Here is a 20,023-nt window from a genome sequence, read left to right on the forward strand (position 1 = left end):
AATTTTTTCAGTGTACCGTAAAAAGTTAATAAAGCATAATAAACTTTGTAAAGTACTTAAAATTCAAAAACGAAGTAGAGTTAATTCAATAGCTACGTCAAATTCTTAAGACAATTTTTTTTCCAATGTTTTTATATCCATACTTATATTTTAATTATAAAATATAATTAACTATACTCATGTACCTTAACTTTTCTGATTGTTAGTTAAGTTAAGATCAAACTTTAACTTTTAATATTATATTAAAACAAAATTTTTTTTCTTGTTGGCCTAAGACGCTCAGGACAAACATTTCTACATAAACCAAAATTTATAATTTCATTTTTCGTACAAAAAAGTTTTGTTGTATGTCAGAAATAGGTAGTTTTTGTTTTCTTTCCTAATAAAATGAAGCTTTACAAAATTTTCAGACCTTGCTTGGATCTTAACAATATAGAATATGCCTTCTTAAAGTATGAGTCAAATGTCAGATGGTAAGTAATCTTTTGGATATGAAATCATGACCAATAATTTTTATTTTTAATCGTTAATTTTTTCCTTTCATTCTGATACAATTTTATATGATAAATATTTTTCATGTCAATTTTTGTTGTGCCTTTTCTTTTCATCTTCTCTACAAAACGATTTTCCATATTTACCTATATAGTCCTAATCTTTTTAATGGGACATTAAATTTCGATTTAACTGTATTCCTCTTTTAAACTTTTTTTGACAAATAGTGCATAACTTTATCATAATATTTTAAGGTTTTTATATGTCAAATGAAATGCTTCTTATGTCTTATGATTATCTAACATTTATCACTTTCACAATACTAATTATTGCGTAATTTTATATTAAACTTTTGATAAATTTTTATCTTCATAAGTCATCAAACAGTAATTATATTCTGACAGATAAATACATCTAAAAATTATATTACTTTCTTAAAGGTACGTATAAATATACAGAAATGTCAGTATATAAATATATATATCATTATTTTAGGGACTAAAGTACAGCTACATCGTGTTTTGTGTTAAACATGTAATACATTTATCCATAAGTTTATTCACTTATGCTCCATCAAAGATGCTTCTAACTTTACTTTAATTCAGACTACACTTGATTTTCTAGTTATTAAAAAAATAGATAGATAGAGGAATGCTATTCACGATTCAAATTTTTTAACAGATGTCTTTCTTTAATCTGTTATGGCTTACAACTAAAGATTAACAGAATTCAAAACTAAGTTACTCAAAAGTTTTCGTATTAACTGTATATTTGAATTTTATGACTAAAACGGTAGATCAAAAAGTCTTAAATTGTCAATTTAGGTATTTTGATCATTAAGATAATTAATTGTTATTTAAAAAAGCTCTACACTTACCACAAATGTGTCTGAAAAAGCCAAATTACTTTTTCTTATTTGATAACAATATTATTTTTAAAAATCTTTTTACTTTATTACCAAAATTTTTATTTCAGTTTCACAAAATGCCAAATAAAACAAAGTGCTAATTATTATCATATTTAGATTAAAAGAACAAATATACCTCCTGTTTGTCTACTAAATTTTTTATTCTAACCAACCTTCAGAGTTAATCTCAGTCAAATTCGACACAAGCTTGCTAACCTTGAAGATCTGATAAAAAACGTTGTCCAATGGTGGTACTATCATATTTTGTATTTATTTAGAAAACGTATTTGTTTGGATAACGCCCTTTTCAGGTACAAAAATGTATGAGAAATAAAAATTTTGAATAATAAGTTGAATTTGATTTTTTTTCTTGGAAAGGATGTAAATTGCAACTGCCGTTATGTCAGTCAAACATCTAGAACTCTAAAATTAAGAATGGCAGAACACAAAAGGAACATGAGAAAAAAAAGGATAGACCTGTGTTATTACAACACAGCATTGAATTTATGTATAACTTCCATTTTGATAAAACAAAAATTTTTGACTCAGAACAAAATTATGGAAAACGCCTTTTTTTTAAAACAATAATATTTATAGACAATAAGATACAAGGAAATTAAAAGACTGTTATAAGTCTCTCGTTAAGTTAATTAGAAAAGAGGATTAACTTGATATACATTATTTTCAGGGCCTTTTTCATTTATAGGATATAATATTAGGAACACATGTACTGTTTATGTGCTTCTCATAAGAAACTGTTTTCGATTCTCATTTGATTGTATTTCTTGCGTGTATTATGTCATTTATATATGTGCAGAGTATAAAAGCCGCTAAACTCGAAACTCTGACTACATTATGATTTTACATTTCTCTCGCAAGAGTTAGAGGTATGTGATACACTCAACTGAATTTGCCTTGATTGTAGCTTACTAAAATATTACTCATGGATTTTATGTACCTAATGAGAACCAGGATGTTGTCCAAACGACCGAAACGTTTTTTTGTTTTTTAAATTAATACAAAATATGATAGTACCACCATTGGACGTTGTATTTAGTCACTTACCAACTGTCGATGGGCGTATTATTGAATTACTTAATCATCCGAGCTTATTTGCGTCTACGTCCAGATTTGTAGCGATAGGCTATCAGGATTGTTCTGAAAAAAGGCCTTATTTTGCTCGTACTCACAGAAATAAGATACTTAACTCATGGTACTTAAATATTTGTAAGGGGTTGCAAATCTCTAAAGGAAAATTTTCTTTGTACATATGGTTCAAAACTGTATTGTTATCATTTCTAAAAATAAATCTTGCATTGGTGTCTTAGTATCAATATTACGAGATACATCTGTTCTTTCTCTTTTAATTTGCAACCTGCTTCTTTGCTGTCTTCTCCCTGACATAAGTTTTAGTTGCTGCACAATGACTAAAAACATTATTAGCATACTAAAAAACTGTTCAACGTATAGATGGTTAAGCCTAATTATGTCTTGAATCTTAAACTGTAGAAAAATTTATATGTTTCAGTTTAGTGGTATGTACGATGACGGTTACTTTTTTGGGGTATTATTTTATGACGCACCTGTTAGTAAGAATTCTCCAATTTCCGAGTAGGTACTAATTTATTGTTAAACGTAGCTTCTATATACAAAGACAAAACAATGAGATGTTGTGAGCCTGTCTAAGAATAGAAAATATTTGAGACGATACTTTTTCTTTGGTTACCACTTTATCTTGATAGTTTTAACGATCAAGAAAAAAATTATAAAAGAGGTTTGAAAAAATTCAAGTAAGATTAAAAAGTTTTTTAAGGTAAAAAAATATGAAACATCTACACACTTAAACGAAAATATTAATGTAAAACTAACTAGCTTGTAAACCACGTATACAATGATAGTGTGTTTTTAAGTTTGATGTAAAACGTATTTATTTTGAATTAAACTTCAAAAATCGTAATTATTAAAAAAAAAATTTTGATATTTTCTTTTTAATGCACTATTTCACCTTGAAGTCCACGTTGCTCGTAAAAAACGTGTGCTAAAAGTAGTGTTCAAACAAAATGCATTTAAGAAAAATCAGTCAAAGTTGTTTTTTTTTATCCAAAATAATGTTTTTTCATTTTTAAGAATATTTAAAAAAAAACTACAAAATAGAATATTGAGAATAACGAGAGCAAAAATAAATTTAAAATGGTTTGCTTAACCATTCCAGCTCATGATCATAAAAATTTATAAAATGACACATAAAGTGGTGAGATTGCGCTCTGCAGGCAACTTTTAAAATTTGGCCTTGGTGCTCACGTGCACAATTTACTTTTAAGTTTGCATTTTAATTTCTCAACTAATGAAAAGAGATTTTGAAATGCATATTTTATCATGGTTAACTTGATATGATATTAATTTTTATGTTTTTTAACAAATTTGACCATGCAAATTTGCGAGAAAACACTTAAAATATAATTAGGAAGATGTTTAATACACAAAAGTTCTTATTTCGCCTATTTATTCATTTTTTACAGCATTAGCGGTTAGGCTATGAATGTAGCCGCAGATAAATTAGTTAATAAGGTACATTCTATTAGTATTTTTTATTTGCTTATCGTTCTTTGAAAGTTCTTGCCATGCTACCACAAGTTGATTAACCACTTCAAAATTTTAAGTTACTGTCATTGCTCAAAGTGATGTCCTGAATTTATTTATTGTAATAGTTTACAGGATGCTAGGGGAAGAAACATGATGAAAACCAAAATCTTAGACCAGTTCTTGCCAAAGGAAGTGTTTTATACTGTTCATATATTATAGTAATCCTTTGCAAATCGCCTTTTTGCAATTTGCAGAACATCCATACTAAACTATAAATACCCACAAATGTAATTGACGTTTCGATCTAAAAAGTAAACAATTCACAGAACAAAATATTTTAAAAAATATCTATATATGTTGTAAGGAATCGATTTTTCTTCATAACACACTTTACACAAACATGCGTGGAAAATCACGCGTAAAAAAACGTATGCATAAATTTATACATGTATATATATTAGTGGGTCCCCCCCCTTGTGCGCTTTGCACAGTAACTCCTCATTTCTAGTTTAAAACTAATTAATGAAATGGAACAGGTTTTTATTTTTTGTTTTTTTAAGACAATTTTGTATGAAAGAGTAACCTAATCGAAAATATTAGCATGTTGAATTTGAAGATAAAATATTAAAATATGATAATTTTGACAATTCAAAAGTTAGTCAGATAATCAAAAACACGAAAAAATTAGTAAGACTTTTGACAAATTAATAACTTATTATACGCTGGTCTCTGCACCTTATTCGTGTTCTTACTATTAACAGAGATTTGTATGAACTAACTTAAAAATTTTTTATGGTGTTTTTTTTTTCATGAATTATTTTTAGAGCATTTTCTCAAAAAAACAAGTAGCAGTATTAGCTCTTGAAGAGAAAGAAATAGATGAAAAAAAAGTTTGTTGCTACATCAAAGAGATGTTGTTCTTTCAAAACAATTTAATTACGAAAATAATTTTTATACTACAATACTTAAGTAAAAAGAAAATTACGAAATGTAGTTTAACAATAACAAATTAATTATTTAATTTTTTCAAGTTTGTTGCCATATTACGTGGTTCTTATAAACTCAAAATAGTAAGACAGTAGAATGCAATTGTTTATCAAAATGTCTAAGCAAATGAAATTATTTTCGAAATGAAATTAAAAATGCAACAAAAAAGTCAAGTTTTCAAAAATTATCATGTATCTTACTTACAGTTATTGTAATACTTAAATATGGTATATATTTTATTACAGAGCAAGACATGCCGATATTTTGCAAAATGATTAAATCTGTAATATATAACTCACTGGGCCTAGCTTTATGCTTATTTTTGAAAAATAAGTGACTGAATAAACATCAACTGCAGAAAAAAAAATGATGATAAATTATAACTGTTTACGTAAAATTTTTCAGAAACCGATCGGTGTGCAAATACTTGAATTTTATTACTCAGCTTTTGAGTACAAATAATTCTTACCTTTTTTGAATGGATACAGAATATTTAATGTTTAATTATGCTATAAGCATTAAAGCTATTTCTCATTTTTACAGAAAAAATACACTTTTAAGGAGGCTTGGGTATTTGGTGTCGTATTTATTGATGGGCCCCTGAGGGGTACTTGTCATACAAATGATTCTTTGTATTATTTTTTACAATCATATTGATTATATACATGTGTCAACAAAATAGCAGTAGTACGCAGGAAAGCCATTGTGAAAGTCGATATTAGAAAATATGTATATTGGTTTTCCCGAGGTACCATGTGTAAGGTTGACAGCCCTACCACTATAAAACTGACAATACCACACCTTGTCTATTCTGCTGTTATACACCTACACTTATGCTAGTGGACTGTAATCTGTGAATTTAGCCAATGACTTTTCAGATAAAAGTGATGTTATGAACGCACATAATGCGTTAAAGGATGTCTTAGTATTACAAAAACTTATTTATAACATTTGTGTTGACACATCTGAAATTGTGAAAAATACCAAAAGTATTGAATTTATATGAAATACAAAAGCTAGATTATAAAGAATCAAAGAGAATAAGAACTCAAAAATATATTTAACGACCTTTAAACCAGCTATGAAAACAAAAATTTCGAAGACTAGTATTCATCAAACAATGCTCCTCAAAGCAATTAAAACTTGAGAATTATAAGGTTTGATATTCCTACTAGGGAAGAATGTGAACAATAAACCACGAGTTACCACCAACAAAAGAATCATCCAAAACATTTTTGATCAGCTGGATAAAAAAAAATAGTGCATATATTGTTTGTTATAAATGGTGTAGAACAGTAAACAAATGCTTCGAACAAAGTTAAATATATTCGATATGTTATTATTTAATGATAACATCATTTCATCTTCAGATTGTTAATATTGTTTCGGGACATGCACACTCACAGTTCCTGAACAAAATAATTCTCTCAGTCAACGTTTTCCTCGCTATTTTCTCAAAGTTTAACGTGTTGATCCTATCTTTTTTTTAAATCATAGATTCTTTGTAATCCAAACTAAACTTACCAACTTGATGTGTGGGCATGCAACTTTTTATTGTGGTACGGTAGTAAATTGAATTTTAGGTTTCGTAAGGTTATGTGTTGAAAAGACTAATCTTCACAAGTGAAACTCTTGAAAATAAATGTGTTGACCTCCCTATTTTATTTTCATAAAAAAATCCAGCATAATTTATTTACATAAATTCTAAATTTCAGAGCTAGCCAGCATTTTATTTAAAATCGTCCAAGCCTTCTTAATGTTTTGGTTTGAACAATTATACACTTCATAAACTTTTTCTAAGAGCAGTCAGGATTTGTTGCAATTTTCAATACACATAAAAAATAGTAGAAAGCCAACCCGATATGTTACACATAATTGATTTTATAATTTTGCAAAGTATTCAAATATTTCGCTCTGTGATAACATACTTTTTTTATTCAAGTATTGTAATAATTGTAATTTACATTCACGATGAATTTTGAAAACTTAATTATTCGTTAATTCTGTTAACTTCGTGAATTTTTAAAATCGTTTGTTTTTTTACGTAAACCTCTTGAAAGTTTAATATACCAGAGTGACACTTAAATTTCACAAGTGTTAGGTGAAAACTAGTTGGGCATATATTGGCAGATGAAATTTAGACCTTTTTTTTGTTATACGCACGTTTACAACCTTTAACAGAATTTTTGGTGAAACATTGCAGAAAATTCTACTTTTTTTTCTAACTAAATTTATTTTTGAACTTTAAATTACTTGCTCTACTTTTCTTTTCCTAATTCTTCTATTTCAGTCTGAACATTTCTTTCATTAGTTATTATATTCTTCAGACTGAAAGTAAATTATTTTATTATATTGGAGCGAATTTAGTACTATTCTCATAGAATTTCACAAAATTGAACACACGTCTGGTCTTCCCTGTTCTTACTGTACTTACCACTGGCTGATAACCTTATGTATTAAATAATACATTTGAGCCTGTAGTATAGTTTGAGGCTTATTTAAAACTTGATTGTAGTGCACTTGAAATTATTGTAGCCAACTTATAAGGTTTCTATTATCAAGCACAGTAAAAAAAAATTTTTTTTGCCTATGCACTGAACAAAAATATTTTCTTAAAACATTTTCGAAAGTTTGCAAGGTGAAAATTTAATTTTTTCGGCAATAAAGACAGTTTAACTATGTAACGTTACATGCAAGCAAGACGTTAACAAGTATTCTTTTTTAAATATAAATAATAGCATCAAATATATCATGAGAACTTAAGCCCTTTTTTCGGAATCTCGTTTCTTGATTCTAAAGTAGTACTTCATTAATAATCAAAGCTGAAACACAAAATACCCTTGTATTTAATAAGTAGCAATTATAAGTTATATTTATTATAAGTTCATTTAAGTGAACGTTATAAACTATAGATTTTTTCTAGATACATTTTCTCAATCAATTATTAATAAATAATTAGTGTTGAGTATAGTCACATTTATGATTAACAAAATAAAATTTTATTTAAGATCAAAATCTAAGCCACACAGGTGCTACAGATTCTTGGCCTGGAGAAAGCAGTAGTATACAGCCACCCTACAACGGGTACCCGCCAACGCACCTTTCACAACCAAATTACAGTATGCACATACCACACGATTCTATGGTAAGAAAATTTTATATTGATTAATAACAACCATCGTTCATCGTTATAAAATTACTTTTATTACATCCCTACAAAAAGGTTGTAATCTCTGTATCAGTTCAACATAAGCTTACACTTTTAAAAAATAGTCAAACACAAACTTTTAAGCATACGTATGCAAAAAAACGTACGCACCTCTGACATACAGTAAAGTACTACTGCTTGTGCAATTCACTGCTAGCCAAACTGAAGGCAACCCATACAAGCGATTTTCTTTCTAGCTAAGGCATGTAGTATACAATTTATATTTACTCAAAAGTTGCATGGTCGTTGAAAATTTTATGTTTTGTCTTAAATTATGCTGCATCGTGTGTTCTGCTTCTTTGAATATTACTAAAACTATTCAGTAGCCTTTTCTATTTTAAAGAAAGTCTTAGTTGAAACTTTTTTATTTATAAAATTATGATAACAAAGTTTAATAAGTAACAACACACTGATAGGATCTTACTTTTGCAAAAAATAAGAACAAAAATTAACATAAATGGTATAAGAACTTCATTTTTAACTACGTAAAAAGGAAAATCTAATTCATCTTTGACCTATTTTTTCTTACATTAATAGTATAATTCTCTGTTAATGAAACAACCCTACTGACAATAAGTAGAACAGTTCAAAAATAAAATCAAATGGGAGGGGGGTCATGTGTTTTTGCTTAAGGTGTGAGCAACGTTTTTCTTTCCGAGGGTGCAAAGATATACCTTAAGCCCGCGAGCACACTTTACGCTCATAGTATGAAAAATAACTTTTAAGGGTATCCAATCAGATCGAAAAGAAACGAAGAGTCTAACTTATGTTATTACATTTTATTGTGAAAAATGGCACACAAAAATGGAAAAAATAAAAATACAGCAAAAAATTTACTTTGATATCGAGAACAAATTTTGGTGAAATAGGTGTACTCTGTAATCGAAGTCCCTACGCCTTATATTGTTAAGATCGTGAGCTCTATTGACGTATTTTATTTTTAATAAGAAATCATTAATATTGAGTTTTTTGGTAAAATTTAAACTGCTTCGTACTGAAAAACTGGTGTATTTTCAAGAAATTGTTGCAAGTACTCAATTGCAGATCACTGTCTCACATTGCATTATACTCATGGCAGCCAGCACCTTTACTTTTTTCACACTGCCCTTGGCCCTCTGGGAAGTTTTGTATTAAGTGTGGGCTACCTCATCTTACTCTTTTATATGTATACCTGCATCCTCGCTCATTGAATTGGGTAACATAAGCTTGTGTCATCAGTTATTTGACATTTAGCAGTATAGACCATCACCACATACCCTTTTAAATCAAGTTTCTGTATGATTAATTTTCTTACGCATTCTACAACCTTATTAGACTAACCCTTTTACTTTACCTCTTGTATGAAATTATATTGTATTTTGCATGTACTCCTTTGTTGGGCAACCTAATTATTTCCATTTTTTAAGCCTTTTGTTAAAGATTTTAAATAACTAATTCATCTTTTACGTTACTAACTTACATTATTTCTTGCACCCTTTAAATCTGCTGATACGAGTTTTTAATATACTTTAAGGTTCAATCAGTCTTTTTTTGATTCTATATTTCTTTCACTAGTGTACTTATCTTTGATCACAATACATATATAAATCTTGTTTTTATATATTATAGTGCTCTACGTCCGGCTCCTTTTTTTTAATAAGAGCACTACTATGGGCACTTAGCACTTTCGAGAAGGAAAGGAAGAGGGGTGGGAGGCCTCCCATTACTGGGAGGGTGCTAGGAGAAAATTTAGGCAATTATGCTGCGAGGAGGTCGCCTAAACCCTCCTCGAGGAGCATTGCATGGTGAAAAAGCACATGTGGAAAATCACAGAGGTACTTGCCCGATAAGTCGCACTGGCCGGGAATCGAATCACGGTCTCCCGCGTGCCAATCCATGACCTAGCCGACTGAGCCACCGCGCGCTCTTATATATATACATAAATATTTTGTTATTTTTCTTTATTTTTTCATTGTACCAAGTATTAGAAATGCCTCTCTATTATTGCTTTTCATATTTCTTCCTTACCTTGAATTTCAGAATTTACTTTTTTTAATCTATCATTTGCAATTTTTTGTTCCCCAGATTATATTTTATTAGCTCCTACTCAATCATATTTATATATTTCGCAGCAATATTTTTAGGACTTGTTTTTGTTTCTGTAAGCTTTCTTTGTGTCAACTCTTGTATACAATTCTCTATCTTCATTTTAACTTTTTAACTATTCAGCTAACTACAAACAAAATTTTAGCTTTTTCTTTTTGTTCTCTTTCTTGTCTATTGAATTATTCATGTATGTCTGGCTTTCATTCTTTGTAAGCACTAAAAAATTATTTTTCATAGCTAAATATTATGTGACGAGGAGCAACAGCAGCAGAACTGCAGAAGGAGCAGCAGCAGCAGCAGCAGCAACAGCAGTAGCAGACGTTACATTATATTGATATATGGCTAACAGACGTATAACTTTTATAGTTTACGCAACACAAAGAATCATTGGATATCTTTAAGTAACATGAGCAAAACAAAGATTTGTTATCAAATTATTTGAATTTCGTTTCAGTAAACCGCATCTAAATAATAGACGTCATATCACAATGTTATAGTAGTGAACTATTTCATTTCTTTAACGATATTTTTTCACATTTGTGTATTGAAAAGGCAAATGACGTCACATGACTAATATGATTTAGTGAAATATGCAATATATTGAATGCCATGATCAGACTCTATTATTTTGACACCGCGAGATAATCGATAGTTTCTCCTATAGTTTTTTTTCCTTGTGTTTCCATGAATGAATAAGAAACATCAGCATTAATTATTTTTTCAATAAAATTATTGACTGTCACAGGAGCATGGTGGCTGCATACAGTAAAATGGTAGAGGTTCAAAAAGTATAACGAGTTGAGTTCTTAATAAAATGATCGACTGTCACAGGAGCATGGCCGCTGCGTACAGTGCAGAGGTAGAGGTTACAATAATCATTAATATTACTTCAATGAGGAGTAAAAATCATATGAATTTTCGTGTCAAACTTTCAGCGGAGATGTAAGGAAAAAAAGTATACGCACCACGGCTAAAAATTGGGGCTACTATTGACCACGCATTACCACAGATCTTGTGCGTGGTAAGTAATAGCCTCACATTCTGTCCTAGGTACGCAATATACTATTTTCCTTAATTTTTCCTCACAATCCTTACATAGAGCGAGAGTACGACTGCTCTAATACCATAAGAGTTTGTAGTACAGTGCAAAAAATAAAATTTCAGTTACTTATCACACGTAAAACTAATCACACACCTTACGATTGAGATCACGTTTCAAGATTTCTGTCAACTAACGTATTACAGAATTAAATAAAAGGATTTGGTAGTATTACCCCTAATTCCAAATAATATAATCATACTAAAAAAAGAGTAGTGAGTTTATTCATTTTACACCGATCTCGCCTATGATTAAGAATGTATTTTCTAACTACTTCGCCCGAAAGTTAAAGTTTCAGATGCAGTGATGTATAGGAACGAAAGCCAATGTTCCTTCCCTATCGACGTGACATCTATATTGCGTAGAAAGGTTAGGAGAAAAAACTTCCCGCTCTCTACTTCTTCTTATTTGAAAAAGAGATAAAGAGAGCGCGAGAAACAGTGCAAAAGTGCATAACTATTAAGTAGGTACTTACCTTCGCTGTACTTATTCATTTTTTTGAACTGAGACAAAACTTCTATAAAGAGCACGCATCCAACTAGGGTATGACTATAAATCTGTCGTATAATGCATGTAATCTCTTTCGGTAACTTGCAATGTGGTAAATTTCTAACCTCAATACAAATATAGAAACAATGATTAAATGATTATAGGAAAAATCTTATAAGAATCAAACATGTGACTTTTGCAGCAACCGATGCCCAGAAGTCTAATAAATAATAATATTAACTTATAAATGTTAAGATGCTATTAATATAGCAAAATATATATTTAATAACAAAATTTAGAAGATGTCATTTAATGTCAAATAAAATTTAAGGGATTTTTAATCAAATTAAGTTGGTCTGATCAACTTCTCTTGTTTTTAGGGCTTATTAAAATCCACTAACCAACAACCCTCGCTTTGATCGGGTCGCAAATGTGAGCGGATGGTACAGGCCCTTTAGTTTTGCCCTAACCATAACCTATCATGTCACTTACCACCGAAGTTGATTGTTATCTGATGGCTAATTAGGGTTACCACCTCACCCGATTTCACTGAGAGACTCTCGAAATGCTATCATTTCTCCTGACTCCCGATTTTAAATTTAAACTCCCGACTTTTTGGCTTTTATAAATAGATGTATTGAAAAAAAAAAAAAAAATCGATACTTACAATTTATTTCCTTTTTTTTTTTTTTAAATTGAAACATGCACACATTCGAGTGTAAAGTGTCAAAGCGACATATTAGTTTCGTTCGGGCGCGGGACAACCAATCAACAACCAATGAGAGCAAAATGGACAAGTTCGCGATAGCTCTGATTGGCTCTTTCTATCGCACAGAATCTATTGCGGAGCTCTAATACGTACCATGGGACTGCACCCTTAGGCTGCACATCTATATACACGCATAAGCTAAGCTTACTCACTGTTATTGTATATATAAATCACCTCTACAAATATATCACATGACTTCATTATACTTTGTATATATATGATCTCCCGATTTCATGAAACTTAAAGGTGGCAACCCTATGGCTAATGAACTACAAATTTTCGGCCAAAGTAGTAAGAAGAACACGAATTAATAATTCTTTTGAGTTGATCTTTTGGGGCAAACTTTGAAAATAAAACACACACACACCGCGTATTTTTTATACACAGCAACGTTTCTTTGACTGGAGTGTCAACCTCTTCAGGCTTTATTAAGAAGTTCAATAGAAAATCAGTACAAACCAACGAATAATAGATATAAAGTACAAGCGATATAAATACCTTCATTACAAACACTGAAGGAAAAGATTTAACGCAACGGTGTTCGTTCGCACGCAAGTCAAGTTGAAAAAAGTAAGAAGAATAGCATACATCACATGGGACGTAACTCGATAATCCACTCTGGCGGTTTTACCCCAGTTTGCAACTTCACCGCCGGGAGAAGATCATTGAGTTTCATCTCTTATAATGTAATGTACTACTCCCCTTTGGTAATCAGTGAATCAGTGTTATACTTATTTTATACGGCAGATAAACATTGGTTGTTGTTTACTCCGGTTGCTATACAATTATTTGGCCACCAACCATGATGCTTTACAGTATAATTTCCTTTTAGAGTTCATATTTTGAAATATTTAGAGATATAGTATTTTTAATATCACCATTCGCTTTGTGGGCAAACAAGTTTGATTCATTTATAGGAAGAGCACTAAATTGTTCTTGGTAGGGGAGAAAATACAAAAATACTTACCTCAATTAAAACTGTAGTGTGGCAATTGAGCAATGGTGAATTGCTTTTTTTAACTCCTAATTTTCACAAAAACTATTCTCTGCTTTGTGGTATAAGCTCGTTGTATATCCGAAAATAACGTATCTCATAGCACTGTCAATCAAGATTGCCATTACATTGATAGAGGAATCAATCCTTCTAGATCCTGGAAAGGATTTTAATTTTCTAAGCATCTGCATTCATATCTAATTCTCTTCCGTCAGTTGCATTTTTACAATCACCCATATGTACTTAATGCTTTTCTTAGCTGGTTAGTAAATGTAGTCAGGGCAGCGTAGCTTCGCATAAAGTTCGATATCTGGCTGTGAAGCCTTGCCATCTAAGTAGCACGCTAATAAGGTCTGTATTCTGGTTTTTTTAAGGCTCATTGCAACATCAGACAGCATCCATTGCTGCACAGTGGTCCAGAAAGCCAAAGAAATTATTAAAATTCGTGCTTTCACTGAATTTCTTTTTTGTTTGATACATAAAACAAAAACCTATGTGACATTGGAACCTTAGACTTTTACAACAAACGGTTTCTAATTCGTGAATTTCCGAAAATATGTAATAAAAGTAAATTTTTCATGTCAACCCTACCATGCCACACCATACTACTAAAGTGAATATGCAAAAACAAAAGAATTCTAAGATTTTGATTTTTTTTTCTTTACCTAATTCTCCCAAAAAAAGACTTTTCTCAAAAATTGGACCAGCAATCTTCTGTATCCTAGCCAAGTACCTTGTCCACTCAGCTACGAGTGATCCTTTTTATAAATAAACTTTTTTTTTCTTGTTATAGTGAAGTTCATAACTTATTTCGAATTTGATATTCATTCTCTGTTTATTAACAACTCTGGTTCGATTATACTTTGTACGATTGGATGATGAATTTATTCAATTAACTTTTTTTTATGTCTTATATAATTAAACAACTCTTCAAAATTCAGAAATAGATATTTTTAAGTAGCTGCTTTCCTATACATAAATAAATATTTAATTAACTTTTATTTATTTGTGACTTTTAAAATCAATAAATAAAGAACTGTTCATACATTTTTTTTTTAAGTTCTCAAAAATTGTTTAAGCAGTTTCTGATTTATTTTATTTTTTTCTAATAGTGGTTTAATCATGCAAGGTTTTATTGATCTATAAATTAATTTTTAGTTCGTTTTATTCTTTCACAATCTTTCATTTAGGACCAACGTTATTTTTTTACTTCAAGACGCTTATGACAGTTAGCAAGGTAAATGTTCAAAGAGGTGAGAGAAGCGCAACTACGTAGCAACTTTGTCTATTACGTTCGTCATATTGAGACACCTATGTAGAAGCATTTATGCACACTTGACCCCTTCTTTAATGTTTTATTAAAATATTCATACGTTGTTCTCTTTAAAAATTTAATTATTTGATCTAATAGTAATGTATAACATTAATAAACGGGTTTCATCACATGTGACAAACTGTAGAATTCAGAACTTCAAAAGTAATCGAAATTAATATGAATTAACAGAAAAAGCGAAAGTGTGTTGTTTAAAAAGTGAGAAGTTGGAAGTATTTAATCAATTGGTACTATAAAAAAATTAATTTAAACACAAAATATAATAATCTTTTTATGAACATGCTCATTGATGTGCGTTTCAGAAAGTGTATAATACTTATTCGAAGCCCATAAAGGTCTAGTATTGTCATTGGCACATTAACATAATTCTCATTGAGAATAAAATTTTTCACTGAAATTGCACACATGCATGCATAAATTGGAGTGGTTATGTTTGGTTAACTTTTTTTTGTTAGTGACTTTGTAATTTTAAAATAATTTTGAAGGTTGTTATTGGGTAAAACACTAGAATTAACGATTATGTTTTTACATAATGCAACACCTCTTTGTTTGTGTGCCATGATGTTTTTTTTCCTTTCGAACATTTGCGGTAATCGTTTTTTTTTCGTCCATTTTGCTTTCTTTTAAAGTTATGTTATTTTTTTAATTTAGACGTTATGTCATATTATAAAAATCCCGATTGATCAATACTGACTGTGTATATTGATTTGTCATGCCTATAAAAATTTATTTGTAATTTACTTGATAAAAATAACAATATTGACTAGTCTATATAGTACTAATATTAACTAGTACGTTGTATACACACATGTACGCACATATATATACTTACACAGTAGAAGTAGAATTTTAAAAAGTACACACTCACACACCTGTACATACACACTTCCATAGTTCTATAACTGTATACACAAGCTACACACCCATCCATACGTGTATAAATACGTGCACACAGTCACATTCTACATCACAACAATATGCAAATACATAACACTACATGCTGGCTATTCGCTACGTGCACAATTTTGAAGCAGCGCCACCGAAGGAAAAACGAGAACTATTGGTCGGACACAGCAGAATGCAATATTCACGATATGTGCTTGATACCTATAGGAACACAGCGTCTCGATAGATACACGGAAGGTTCTGTGTTTATTATATCACGAATTAATACAATGTCTCAAGTGGTATAATCCTACGTGAATAACTAAAGACAAAATTTGTACTACAAGCACTATAAGCGCTTGAGTGTTACTTCAACACAAGTCCGTGCTCTGTGTAATACGTGATACGTTTTATTAGTTTGCAATGTAGTCAACACAGACCTCCTCTGACCAATCATAGAGCTCCGTTAGCCCCATACCAGCGTGTTAACACAGTATGTACACACGTTCATACGATACGCTTAGAGGATCAGGCCCTAGCTGAAAACTCTAAGAAATACACATTATACGATGTATTTCATTGTGTTTTTAAAATGAACATGCATGAGTAAAATATGTACATACTACTCATAATTTTATTAAAAATTCAACCCTTAGAATGGTTGTCAATGTATAAACACATAACTTGCTGATGATAGTAATGCTTAGTAGTCTGCTAGCAGAAGACAAACATATCGTTTAGTTTCACATATTAGCACAGGTATTGCTGCGATCGCTTTTTCAGCTGTGCACGTAGCGAATACATACGTAGCAGAATTTGAAGACGAAGGATGAGACTAGAGCGCCACCAAATTGCAGTATATATACGTATATGCGTACGTAGGTACGTTTTGACTGCTTTGGTTCCCAGCCAAGGGGCACCTAAAAAAGTTCTTACTTCAATAAAATTGGAAACTTTCTGCGGATCGTGTTCTTGTAAATGCAAATTTATGTAATTCTTCCACTAAGTTTTATATTAAATCGAAATTTTTTTAAATTATACGGATAAGAAAACAGTGCAGCTTAATAAACTGCAATTTCTTGTAGAAATTTTTTGTGCTACAATGGATATAAGCTCAATATTTAAATAATATTTTTCGAACACCTACGTAAGATAAACATCATGAAGCGACTCTTGCTAGAACGTAATGCTATTCTATAAAAGGTAAAGCAGTACTACAGAATATTTATAATAAGACTTCTATGTACATAATCGGCCGTTTAAATTTTTTCAAACGACTTGACAGACCCAAGTATCGTACGCATTTTGTACATGTCTGCCTACAATAAGACAACACACAATCTTTTTATTGGCATTCATCTCTATGAGGTGGCTACAAGGTTGTGATGAGTGGATAAGGGGTGGCATAGGGTAGCATGGGGTGGTGCGGGGTGGCTTGTACTTTGTTTTTTTTTTTTTAAACCCGTAGAAACAAGCAAAATTTCATGTGATTTTGTGTGATGGGCTGGTGGGGTGACAAGGGGTAGGGGTAACCTAGTAAGCCTTGACCTAAGAACAACTGTACAATATAACAGGAAACATATATCCATACCTGTACATGAATACATGTATGCTTATACATGTGTCAATTTCACAAGCTTAATTTGTCATTTTTTACCCTGAACACAAAGTGCAACTGCTCTCCGAGTCAAAAATATTTACTGGACACAAAGTGTGCCCACAGGTGCAAAAATACCTTTTTGCGCCCTTAGTAAGGAAAACATAATAAGTGACTTTGATACGAACGTACAAAAACCACGCCCTTCCGGCGCTAATTTCTTTACGTTGTGCCTTAGTGACGTAATATTATACCAGTAACTGCCTCAGGCGTTTTTAAGAGGCTGGCGTACCCTCAGAAGGAATAGTAGAATTCACCACATAAGCATCATCGCACCGCGGCTACCTTACGTCCCTCTGACCCTGCTTCGCAAGTCCCTCAGCCGAAAAATATTTCCGTAGACGAAGGTACTTGTCTGTCAAAAACTACTATTGTGTGTGTGTTTTTGTCCTTATATTATAAAATATAAATAATTTCCATATCTTAGGGCTTATCTTAATTTTTTTTATTGATATACATGTATGTACATATGAACGTGAACACAGATCTAGTTACACTGAAAGTAGGGCTTGTATGAGTTTAAGATTTGTCTTGTCAAAGGGGATCATAAATAACTAGAGAAGTATTGTTGACAGTCATATTAGGAGACATAATTAATATTTACGTATATAAGTATGTAAATATTGGAATACATTTACATACACACATACATTTTTCTGTACATTTTTACGATTGTACATGTACATAAATACGAAGGTGTATTCATATATTGTATTGTATTGTATTAGGATTCCAGCGTATAGGGTTTTTATGTCTGCTATGTCCCTGATCTCTACTTTCCTTGATCTTTTTCCGTAATTACCATCTTATTTCCCTACGTATAAGAGTCCTTCATGCAGGCCCCATACAAAGTTCCCTTCAGACGACTTGATCAGCTATCTTACTGGGTACTATGTATTCGCTGTGTGCAGTTATCTGAAAGAGTGCAACCTACAAAACAAGAAGGATGCGATGCTGGATGACACGATTATATATACACTTATTTTTACTGTGAGAAAGAAATTAATTAATTTAGCATGGTACGTCACATCGACACGTGGGTCACATTTTACGGCTCATATTCTTATTTTACACCGTTTATCTCTTAAATACAAATAATTATTACATTTTCTAAATTAGAAAACATATTTTATATTCCAAAAAGATGGAAAGGAATAGAAAAAATACATAAATAAAAATAAATGAAGAACATTGTTAAAAATGAGATTTTTTTATTAAGATTTCGATAATGCATTAGTTATTAAAAATAACACTTAGAATACAATAATAAGTACAATAGTTAAAAGTAAAACAATGTTTACATTTTCTGTTAAAAGTTTTTACAATACCTGTTTTTCGCAAGATGAAAACCGTTTTGATTCCAATTGCTGTAAGGAAATCGGATTAATACAATGATGTTTGAAAGCTCCTTTTGTTATTATAATGTTTTGGAAACGCTCAGACAATTGTTTTTCTTTCAATTTGTATTCAATAACTGTCAAGTAACAACACGTTATATTAGGCAATGCTTCTGTTGCCCAGTCGAATAACTCTTTTGGTGTTCGGATGAGGTTATTAACCCTTTGCAGGCTAGCTCTGGTTGCAAGTCTTTTTAAAGTACCCCCAAGTCTATCACATGGCCCTTTTTCATCTGAAGTCAGAAAAAAGTGCCACTCAGCTGATAATTTAAAATCTTTTTCGTGGTGTGAAAGGTTAATCAAATTTTTCTTATTTTCGTATTGCCCACTGGCGCCGTCCAAAACATATATTATTTTGTTAACCCCCTTTAAATTTAATTGTATAAATTGCACTAATTGTTTTTAAAAAATAAGGACGGCAATTGTGTCATGTCGTAAACAATCAGACATACTTACTTAACTTTTTAGCTGCAACTTGTTTTTATCACCTTTGTAATAAATAGAAAATGGATGTATCGTCACTTGATTTATTTCAGTGAATACCTTGTACAGAATTTTGAATGATAAAAAAATAATCCTCAGAAAAATCACAAATGATAATACATTCATTTTTCAGTAATTCAATTTTTTTTTTCGTTTAAAAATCTCTCTGTTTATTTACTAAAAATGAATGAGTCGATAATTTGGACAAACTGTTACTTAAGTTTTGTAAAAATTCATCAACAGATGATATTAGCATTTGGAACGTTGTTGTTTTGGTTGTAATCCACCATCTGTATTTTTAATTATTTTGTCTTGAAAAGTTTGTTCGAGTTGATTTATAATATGAGTTATGCCAGGTCATTTATCACATTCTCCTAAAAAGCAATTAGTAGATTTACTAGGACAAATCATGCGATCTAAAAAATCATGGTAATTTCTTATAGGTTACGGCAAATTAAAAGTGATTGATTTTAAATTTGCTCCGTCAATTAATAATTTAACATTTTTATGCATTGCACACACACAGACAGAATGAGTACTAGAAGCTCCAGCTAATACGCAATGTTTGGGACGAAAACTAGCAAACTTTGAAAAACTACATTTGCTTGTTGGATGTTTAATTTTACAATGATCATATAATTCTTTAAAGTTATTT

General features: G+C 30.7%; 1 protein-coding gene across 3 annotated transcripts in view; it reads left to right on the forward strand.

Moving 5' to 3' along the window:
• Nucleotides 1-20,023, forward strand: part of da (transcription factor daughterless) — a 632,912-nt gene that overhangs the window by 119,066 nt on the left and 493,823 nt on the right. For all 3 annotated transcript variants that reach the window (XM_089595689.1, XM_089595691.1, XM_089595690.1), the window contains one exon: nt 7,978-8,114. In XM_089595689.1, coding sequence (XP_089451815.1) covers nt 7,978-8,114 — 137 coding nt within the window. The remainder of the gene's footprint in view (nt 1-7,977; nt 8,115-20,023) is intronic.

This window comes from Copidosoma floridanum, unplaced genomic scaffold (genome assembly GCF_036245765.1).
Source record: "Copidosoma floridanum isolate Cflo_tuat_1 unplaced genomic scaffold, Cflo_Japanese_pri ptg000027l, whole genome shotgun sequence".
In the NCBI taxonomy this organism is placed as follows: Eukaryota; Metazoa; Arthropoda; class Insecta; order Hymenoptera; family Encyrtidae; genus Copidosoma; species Copidosoma floridanum.